Source organism: Dermatophagoides pteronyssinus, unplaced genomic scaffold, assembly GCF_027571235.1.
Source record: "Dermatophagoides pteronyssinus isolate colony J.1.1.1.1 unplaced genomic scaffold, Derpt_VIB-CSIC_2022.12 sq0032, whole genome shotgun sequence".
In the NCBI taxonomy this organism is placed as follows: Eukaryota; Metazoa; Arthropoda; class Arachnida; order Sarcoptiformes; family Pyroglyphidae; genus Dermatophagoides; species Dermatophagoides pteronyssinus.
This window is the reverse complement of record NW_027461556.1, coordinates 259,600-270,281: the sequence shown is the minus strand read 5'-3', so window position 1 is coordinate 270,281 and position 10,682 is coordinate 259,600. Positions and strand designations below refer to the sequence as shown.

General features: G+C 27.1%; 4 protein-coding genes across 5 annotated transcripts; 1 reads left to right on the top strand and 3 right to left on the bottom strand.

The window, feature by feature from the left end:
* Nucleotides 1-1,326: 1,326 nt before the first annotated feature.
* LOC113799643 (mitochondrial import inner membrane translocase subunit Tim29) lies at nt 1,327-1,944 on the bottom strand. The gene has a single exon (XM_027350307.2). It carries the CDS (start codon nt 1,942-1,944, stop codon nt 1,342-1,344), a length of 603 nt encoding a protein of 200 aa, XP_027206108.2. The 3' UTR covers nt 1,327-1,341.
* Nucleotides 1,945-2,109: 165 nt separating this feature from the next.
* On the top strand, nt 2,110-2,859 carry LOC113799424 (uncharacterized). Its single transcript, XM_027350046.2, has one exon. It carries the CDS (start codon nt 2,192-2,194, stop codon nt 2,777-2,779), a length of 588 nt encoding a protein of 195 aa, XP_027205847.2. The 5' UTR covers nt 2,110-2,191; the 3' UTR covers nt 2,780-2,859.
* On the bottom strand, nt 2,765-9,591 carry mon2 (Mon2 homolog, regulator of endosome-to-Golgi trafficking). Of its 2 annotated transcripts, XM_027350301.2 has the most exons (9): nt 9,452-9,591; nt 6,717-9,394; nt 6,511-6,558; nt 6,282-6,381; nt 4,722-6,214; nt 4,327-4,655; nt 4,066-4,259; nt 3,886-4,003; nt 2,765-3,832 (listed from the first exon to the last, which is right to left on the bottom strand). In XM_027350301.2, the coding sequence occupies exons 1-9, from the start codon at nt 9,566-9,568 to the stop codon at nt 2,877-2,879; spliced, it is 6,033 nt and encodes a 2,010-aa protein (XP_027206102.2). In that variant the 5' UTR covers nt 9,569-9,591; the 3' UTR covers nt 2,765-2,876. The 2 variants fall into 2 exon arrangements, with proteins under 2 accessions (XP_027206102.2, XP_027206103.2); XM_027350302.2 differs by lacking the exon at nt 6,511-6,558.
* LOC113799640 (pseudouridine-5'-phosphatase-like) lies at nt 9,586-10,679 on the bottom strand. The gene is made up of 3 exons (XM_027350305.2): nt 10,546-10,679; nt 10,265-10,472; nt 9,586-10,198 (listed from the first exon to the last, which is right to left on the bottom strand). The coding sequence occupies exons 1-3, from the start codon at nt 10,667-10,669 to the stop codon at nt 9,799-9,801; spliced, it is 732 nt and encodes a 243-aa protein (XP_027206106.2). The 5' UTR covers nt 10,670-10,679; the 3' UTR covers nt 9,586-9,798.
* Between the last annotated feature and the right edge of the window lie 3 nt (nt 10,680-10,682).

The window sequence follows — 10,682 nt, the reverse complement described above, 5'->3', positions numbered from 1 at the left end:
GTTTTGTTTTGTTTTTTTGCTTTGCGTTATGCGTTATGCGTGTTAAGTGAGCCAGAAATATTGAAAAATTAATGCTACTACCACTGATTGGATGGATGGATGGAAACATGAAAAATCACGCTGCAGCGAATGGCGAAATATTTTGAAAAGGTAGAGGCATTACATCGAGAATGCCACTACTTTTTGAAAAACCAGGATTTCTTTCTTTTTTTTGCCTAAATTTTTTTTTTTTAGGTAAAATGATAGGGGTAGTAGTAAATCGACGACATATGCTGTTGAAGCTGAGTCACATTCATTGATTATGGTGAAAAGAAAAATAAAAAAATTTTAACCATATTTTGGGGAAAATTTTTTTCTGATGAATAGAGATGGCGCTCATTCATCCCCCTGAATGATTCGAATCAATTTCTTTTAATGTGCGTTGTTTTGATGATGAAAAAAAAACTTTGAAAGTTTTCAAAAAAATCAAAAGCGCGCCCTCTCATGCTTTGGATTTGATATATAAGATTATTGTACTTTTTTTGAACTTTTATTTTGTTCCAAATTGATTATTGTTTTAATCTAAAACATCAACATAAGATACTTGTATCTCATATGATAATGATACAGTCATTCAATCATTTCCAAAAATTATGAAACAATCAAATTTCAAGTACCGCCATCACATATTTATAGACAATAAAAGTCAAAGTCAAATCGATAGATGGATGGATTATTAGTTAATTTAGCTTAGTTATTGATGGTTTTCTTTCTTTTTCTTTGTTGTTGTTGTTGTTTGAATTGAACAATTGTTTTACGATGCGTCGTCGAATTTCATTAAAATTATTTATCCTATTTGCATTTTGTTTTGGAACAATTTTTCTTGCCGAATCATTGGATGATTATCAACCGAATAATAATGATCTATGTGATCGTTTGATAATTAAAATGTTAATATGGCCTTGTGATTGTCAACCTGATCAGCCAAATCGTTTAACATGTTCCGGTTGGTTTGTATCGAATCGATCATTGAAAAAATTCGAACAACATATAACCAGATTATTAGATAATGAATCATTAATTTTACCAATTTTAAAACGTTTATTCAATGGATTTAATCAAATTGAAATATCCGATACGATGCTTACCGAATTTAATATTAAAAATATTACAAATCTTTTTCCAATTACGGATTTCTATTTTGATTCAAATCGTTATCTGAGCAAAATCCGTTTAGGTTCAAATAGATTAGAATTGAATAATTTTATTATTAAAAATATGCCAAATGTCGATATTGAAGAGTAAAATATGTAAACGTTTTGTTTTAATCAAATTTTAAATAAATAAAAAAATTTTTTTTATTCAATTAATTTTTTTTTGTTCAAATTCCTCATGATTAACATCATAATCATTCATTTTATAATCAAGGTAATGAAATCTATCGACAAAACCTATATCAACAAAACGTTCAGTGAAAAAAGTACGCCATTCAGGTTTTATATATCGACATTGATATTTAAATAAACAATTATCGATTGATTGATCAGAAATATAGATGATTGAAAATAGACCAAATGATTGATAACGTAATATTTGTTTATCATTCATACGAAATAAACGATGAATATATTGACAAGATTTTTCATTTCGTATAGTTGATGGTACACGTGAAAGACGATTATTCGAATCAATCAATTCCATTTGAAAATCATCAAATGATGGATTATGTTTTATACAATAACCACCGGATATTAATATAGTACCGATAATTGATGCTTTTAATGGTCGTTTTCGAATATCTTGTAATGTTTCAAGATAAACATGTTTATAATCATTACCAACATTACGTAAATAATTTATTGAATTTTCAATCATTCCACCTTTTAAACGTTCAGGTAATTTAAAACGTTTTGTAATCAACGATATTCGTGATTTCAGGCCATTTATCTGTAACATAATCGTCATGTTGAATTTGTTTTAATCGAATTTTTAAAGAATTCCAGCTGAAAGGTAACTCGTTCAGAATGTACGTAATGAAAAAAAATTCGAATTTTTTTTTTTGCGCAAAAATTCTTTCAACAACAATCATCATCGATTTAATCAAATTATCAATGGCCAATGGTATTTAATCTGCATTCGCTTGACATTTGTTTCACTTATTTTTTATTTTAGTTTATTAAATTGATTGATTTTTGATTGAAAAAAAAAGAAAATGAAACCGAAAAATTTGAAACCTCGACATCAACAACAACAACAACAACACCAGAATCCGATGAAAAAATTGAAAAATAAATTTGATGATAAAAAAGCAACCAGAGCAAAAAAAGAATTCAAAAATGTTAAAAAAGCCGAAAGTGGTGATGAAGAAATTTTCTATGAAATTTGTCCGGATACAAATTATTCAAAATTATTTAATAATTTTCAAGAATTTCTTATCAAACAAATTAATGATTCTTTCGGTATTAAAATCAATAATACTGGATTGAATTTTGAAAATTTTATTCAATTATTAAATCGATGGGATGGTAATCTTGAAGATATGATGCAGAATTTACGTCTGGAATTCAAACCACAAGTATTGGTTGTTAAAACACATTCTGTATCCACAATGATTGAACAAAATCATCCATCAACAGATACCGAATCCGATCAAGGTGAAAAAACATTACATTTTGGTGATTTGGATAATGATGTTGATATGAAAAAAATCGATAGTTCAAATGATGGTTCATTCATTCAGCCTGCTTATGTTACCAATGAAGAAACATATATCTATCCCAATGAATTAATTTTTAAATGATTTTTAATTTTTAATTTTTGATTTAAAAAAGAAAATTTTTTTATTTATAATAAAAATGTAAAATCATTGGGTGATGACAATTCGAGTATAAAAATTTTTAAATATTAATTTCAGCATTTTTACTATTACCATTTCGTTGAAAATTTTTTTCCGTGGTTTTTGATTTAATATCCACAGAAGATTTATTATTTGTTGGCAGTGATTTTGTTGTTAGCGTTGTTTGTTGTTGTTGTTGATGATGATTATGAATTCCATTCGATTCAAATTGTTTAACAGCAGCAGTAATCATTGTTGATTGTGAATCAGGACATTGTAAAAGACATGCATATTGATGTAATACTTCACGTATAGAATTATTTACTTGTGGTGAATTGGACATTGTACAATCAACAATACGTGGATAAAGATTAATAAGCTGTTGCCAAACATGATTTTCAACAGCAGCCGGTGGTGCTTCTTTTAATGATGCAATCAATGTTGCCAATGCTTTCAATACAAATGATATTTCACTTAAACGATGTCGTGGTAATGGACATGGACATAATTGTTCATCTTCAACATATTTTATAATTACATCATTAAATCGTTTTAGAATCGATGCAACGGCTAATTTATTAACAATACCGATTGTTTGTTCAGTAGATAATATTTGACCAATATTTTCCGAACAATTTAAATTTGTTTTCGATGATTGTATAAATAAATCTGGATTACCTTTTGGTCCAAAAAATGAAAATTGTAATAATGTTTGAAAACAAATTCGGGCAAAATCTTCACGTAATTTACGATTCATTTCGGTTTCAATCAAAGTGATTGATGGTGAATGAATTGAACCACGATTTAAAATCGAAACAATTTGTAAAAGAAATTCTTTTGGTATTTTTTGTGCATGTATCATTATATGATCACGTATCAATTCGACTACTTTAACATCCAATGATTCATCCATTTGTTGTTCTTCTAATTTTTGATTCGATGGTGGTTTATTGGCTGGAAATAGAAAACCTTCGAATGTTAATGCTAAATCGGCCCAAATGCTTATGAAATCAGCAGCTGTTATGGATAAAATTGAATGAAAAAATGAACAAAATTCAGCAATCACTTACGATATCGTCGAGCCAATGGTAATCCTAATTCCAATGTTTTGATAAAATAATTGACAGCATATTTCCATGTAGTCGGTAATGGACAAGAATATTTAAAACATAATGGAATTTTATATGCCTAGAAAAATCGATTTAAAAGATGGTATTAGAATTTGCATATAAACAATTTTTTTGTGTTACCTTAATCAATGAATGTAAAATATGTGATTTAATAACAATAGGTTCCATATAAGTACACAAATATAAATTAAATGCATTACGAAGTGAAAGTTCACCAAATGTATAGAATGTAGCCGATTTAAGTGATGTTAATTCATCCGGCAGAAAACGATGTTGAAATTGTGAACTAATAAATACATCAAGATTTGGTGGCACTATTTCAAAAAAGAGAAAAAACGCTTGATTAAAATTTCTTTCAACAACAACAACAAAAATATTTACCAATATTGACTGCATATAATGAAAATGTTAAATATTGATAATAAATTAATGGCAACAAATGATTCAATGTTGTTAAATTCGATACAATTTCTGTTTGAATTTTTTCCATTGTTATAAGAATTTCATGTTGAAGATTTGTCAATAATGATGATGGTGATGATGATGATGATGATAAATTATCTGTTGTTTGAATAACCGGATGATTATGATTATGAGGATGATGATTGTGATTATGACGATAAGATGATGTATGATGATAAGTTTCAGCTATCACATCGAATGGTATATTCATTACATTTTGTAAAATGTTTGACATGTTTTTGAAATCACTAATTTTTTTTCGGAAACAAACAGAAAAATCAATTTAGAGAAAAGAAAAATGCAAAAAAACAAACCTTTCAGTTAAATGATGAATATATTTGGATAAAATTATACACAATGGTTGTATGAATAAACAAAGGTAAGATTGTGATGGTATAAAATCCGTTGTATTATTATTATCCGAATCAAAACCATTGTTTTCATTTGAAAATTTATTATTATTATTCATTGCAATATGATTGCCAATTTTACACCAAATCTTCCAAACATTTTTCCAAATAAGATTCATTAATCGATTAATTTCATCATTACTATCATTGTCAATATTATTTGCCTGATAATCATTTAGAAAACTAATAATTTTATTAAAACATTTGATTGCCGACATTGATACTTCTTCATTGGCGCATGTTGATGATGTATAAATAAATTCAAAAAATAATGTCCAAATGTTCAATAAAATTGTTTCATTTTTGTTATTCGATTCAGGCGATTGTTGTAACAAACTATTTTCAATTAATAAATCAAGTTTTATGCTTATAATTCTTGAAACACCATTTATAACCGATACTTGTGTTTCACACCATTGTTTGAATGCTGTATTTCTTGAATAATGTATCATATATGATTGAGAATCATCAACATATGTATTTGGTTTAGATGATTCTGATTGTGTAATTTTTTCATTCGATGCCAAACTGCATAATGTACGTACACTATCTACTAATGGGAAAAGTATGTAGAAAAATATTGCCTTCCATGTATTATAATCTAATGTTTGTCCATGTTTCGACAAAGTTGACATTAAAGTTTGAACAGAACTTTTACGAACTGAAAGTCTAGCATCAGTACAAAGATTACTTAAATTTTTAAACAATGAAATCCATAAACTTTGAACAGGTGTAAGATGTTCACAAAACGGCAGATCAATACTAACAAATTTATGACCATTTTGAATAAATTTATCAATTAAACATTGTATTTGATCATGATTTGAATGAAGAAAATCGGCAACATTCCAAACAAGACCAACAGCTGATAATGAAACATTTAATTCTTGCACTTGTGATCCAAATGCAACAGCAACATTAATACAATGTATTAAATGTATTGATGGTATATAACGTAAAAGATTCGATACAATAAATTCATAACATTGAAATGATTGTACAACAAGTTTATCATTTTGTTGCAAACATGCTGATTCAATAATATTAAATAATATTGGCCAACCAATAGTTATATCTTCACCATTTGTTTGTAAAATTTGTAATAAACATTCAATTTGTTTTTGACGAATATCGATAAATTTATTTTGTGATAATGATTGTAATGATAATAAATAATATAATTCTGATGAATTGGAATTTTCTTCATTTTTTTCTTTCATAAAACGATAATTTAGTACGGATTGCACAAGATTACAAATAACTTCAACAGAATTTTCTCTTAGTTTATTATAAGGATGTAATGAAATTTCAATCAAATGCTTAGTAATTAGATCCCAGAATAAATCAATTCGTGTTAGATTGACTAAAGATGTTTCATGAATTTTGACAATAGCAAACTAAGATTTCGAAAACAGAATGAATAACAACAACAACAACAAAGGAAAACAAATCAAAAATACTTACTAATGATGGTTCACGATTATTATAAGCAATATCCATTGCTTCATTTGAAATGGTAATCAATGCTTTTATCATTGTCAATAAAGAATCATCTGAAATGGTTCTACGAGCGAAAAAAAACGAAACAAAATAGTTAAAATCAAATGTTTTCGAGTGGGGAAAAAAACTTTGAACAAAAGCAACAATAATAAGCAACGAAAAGAAGAACCCGAAAAAAATATAGAAAACTTACTGAGTATTGAAAAATATCGAAGATAAATTCTCCGAAATGTTGTCGTAACTTTTTTTAAAAAAAAAGAAGAAAGCAACATCGAAAGATAGATAAAAAAAAGAAGAAAAGATGGTAACATTTTTTTGTTTGTTAATAATTAGTGAAACAAGCGAAAGCGATTTACAAAAATATCAGAAAATCAAATTGAAAAAACAAACCAAACTTACTGTGTACATTCGAATAATCGTGAAAGCATGGCTGTCAAAACAGGTAAATCATTCAATGTTGAACCAATTTGTTCAACATTCGATGTTTGTTGTTGTTGTTGTTGTTGATGATCAGATTGTATTGGAACATTAGTTTGATGAAAATTTCTCAATTTAAATGCTCTAGAATTATTTAATTTGATACCAAGAATCCATACTAAATGTTGTAATGTAGTAAAACAAATATGCCATGATTTTTCACCAAATAAATCACCATATTTCATTGATATATGCATAATTGAATGCATACATTGAAGATTTTTTGTTATCAACATAACCGGACCACTATTCTGTTGTTGTTGTTGTTGAGATTGAATAGTAGAATTATTACCAAATGTTTGACTATTATTATTCACTGGTAATGGTGTACCAACAGCAATCACTTGACGATTATGTTCATAATTCAATGATGAATTATTATTTGTTGTTGCTGTTGTTGTTGATGATGATGATTCTAATGTTGATTTATTTGAATTCATTGACTGTGGATGATTATTTTGTTGTTGAAGAAGATTACTAAGATTAATTGATGAATTTGATAATAAATTTTTCGATGTATATAGATTGGCAGCCATAGATGATACATTTGAATTTGTGGACAACGAATTTGTTGAGCTGGTTGTTTCTTCATTTGATTTGTTTGTTTTTTGTTGATGTAGAAAATCACCGGTAGAAATATTATCAGGATTTAATGCTGATAATAGACAATAATTCGAAGGTAATGCCGATTTACATAATGAAATCAGTAATAAATCACGTGCTACATCAATATCATATAGGCCATATATAATGATTAGTTTTTGTATTTGATCCAAAATTAATTCAGTACATTTTTCATCAATGGAAGCATCAAGTAATAATGAAAATGATCCAATCAAACCATTATAAGTTGATAATATTAATTGTCGATGTAATTTTACTTTATCTGTTTGTTGTTGTTGTTGTTGAGCAAGATGTTTTTGAATTATCGATTTACAATTATTTTCCGATTTTGTATCAATTCTGATTTCAAGATAATTTTCAATAATTTTCATTAATGAATTGGCCACCTCAAATACACAAGCAATACCCGTACTCAGGCCATGACCATTTGGTGCCTGTGGTGGTTCTTGTTTATCCAATTGATCAATATAAAATGTTTTATAACGATAATCATTATTGAATGGTATAAATAACAAGGTTGTTGTAATGTTTCTCAGATTAAATGTAGGAAATTGATCGGTTGAAATGGTTGTTGTTCGATTCAAAGATGTACTTGTAACAGGTGAAAATTGATTTCCAACACCAATAATATTACCACTATTATTATTATTAACTAATGATGCAATTAAACTTTGAGTGGTTGATGAATCAATAATTTGAAATTGTGATTGTATAAATATACATAATGCATTTATAATATTGAAAAGAATTTTTGAACTTTGTTCAGATGAATCATAATATTCACATAGCGATGATAATGTTTGCGCATCCAATATTTTATATAATGCTTCTAATGCAATCAATCTTTGCCAATTAAATTTATCCACTTCTAATGATCGTATTAATTGTGATAAAAATATTTCACATTCAGTTATTAATAATTTAAAATAATTTTTTATCAAAATAGTAACAATACGCATTAAACGAACTGTTGTTGACCATTGTTGTGTGGGTGATGAAATTTTCGATGATTGATGATTCGTTAAATTATCCGATATAGAATCAACATTGATCAAACCATCATCACCACCACGTTGAAGCAATGATGGTAATTGATGATTATGTTGATGATGATGATGATGATGATGACGATTATTACTTCGAATCGATTTAAGATTTGGTGCAAATAATTTTATCACTACTTGACATACTTTATCTTTAAGTATAAAAATAAATTCATCATAAACATAGAAAATTTTTGAATATTGATCAATAATTAATTCTAATAATTCTAATGCAAATAATTTTCCAATATCAGCTGAAGATGTTGTTTTTAACCAAAATGTTGTTTCACCATTTATTATCTGTATAAGATCTTGCATCAAATTATATGCATCCATACATGCCGGTTTTGTTTGACGAAATCGTATCGGTACATAACGTTGACAATAATCTTGTTTATCATTCGAAACAATAATTTCGAATAATTTTGACTTATCCATTGTTGTTTGCTCATTATCATTATCATTATTATCGTCGTTGTTTTCATTTGGAACACGTTCAAATATTGCTGTTATTAATTGTCGAATAGTAGCCGATGCTGTATTGGCTGTTGTTGAATTTTTTGAATTATATAAACGAAAACATAATGATATTACTTTAGCTAAATGTTCATCTTGTATTAATTGATTTGTTGTTATCAATAGGGTAATTGTTTGTAAAACTTTTACTTCTTCCAAATTATGTTCCATAAGATTCCATAAACAATTGATTAAATTTTCGGCTGCCTGTTTATTCAAACATTCAAATAGAATTGATTTTTGTATCGAATTCAAACTAATCTGTACTAATTTTGGCCAACGTGTATCACAACCCATAAAAAATGGTTCCATTAATTGTGCACTTTCATTCGAAAGTATATCTTTAAAATTAGTCAATGTTGTTGTTGTTGATGATGATGAAACATTTCGAACGCGAATTATACCTGTTTCACATGCCTGTAAAATTTTAAAAAATTTCAATCCTTTGATCTTTAAAAAATAGGAAAAAAATACCTCTTTAACATGTGGAAATTTTTTCTTTGATTCACTGGCCAATTGATTAAAATTATGTTGTAATTCATCAAGAAATTTTCTTATTGTCGAACCGTTTATCGTTTCGTTCGAAGACATTGTAAAGATTTAAAATAAAAAAAAAGATAAATAATTTCAACAAGCACCAATGATTTTTATTTTTAAAAAAAAAGAATTTGCAAATTTATTTATTTATCGAAACGCGTATACATTAAACAAAACAAAACAAAAAAAAATAAAAATAAAAAAATTTACGTCAAAATTCTTGATAAGAAAAAAAACATCATCATCATTTAACTAAAAAACTAATTCTATTCGGATAGGACGTATTAGAAAATTTTTTTTGCTTGATTTATCATTCGTAACATTGTTAATGGTTGAATATTGAATATTTTTGAATCAAATTGTTCTAAAGTTTCTAATTGTAAATCAGCTTTTCTAACCAATTCTTTATGTTCATCGGTTTGTATTTGGCTATAATTTCTGGTAACAAATACCGTACGAGCACCTGATTCGATTGCACCTTTTAAACCAGTCATTGAATCTTCAAATATCAATACATTTTCCATACTATCTGGTTGTTGTTGAAATCTTTTCACTGCTATATGATAAACATCTGGACATGGTTTTTGTCTAGCTACTTCTGGATCATCAAAAGCACAGACAAAATGTTGAAAATATTTTGGGAAAAAATTACCAAATTTAGCCGAAATGCTTTCGTAAAATGGTCTGTATACAGAGGAAAAGAAAACACTGAATTAAATTTAAAAATTTTTATTGCAATAAATACAATACCTTGAATTGCCTGTAGCAACAGCCATTGGAATATTACAAAGATAAAAATGTTCAACTAATTCTTCAACACCGGGCATTAATTTTATATCAGCATCAAGATGTTTTTGTAATAAATCTTGTTTAAATTCATCATATGTTATATGAAGATTTAATTTTTCATTTATAAATTCCATTAACGAACGATAACTGGTCATATTTGGAATGAAATCTACAAAAAAAAATGAAAGAAAAGAACAATCGATAATTGAAGATTCAGTAAAAAAAAATTATCAAAAATTTACCTCTTATTTCATCGGTCATTAATCGATTTTTTTCGGTTACAATTTGTTCAACAATATTGACAAGTGAATCAATAGTATTGACCAATGTACCATCAAAATCGAATAAAATATGTGTGATGAGCATTTTATTTGGAATT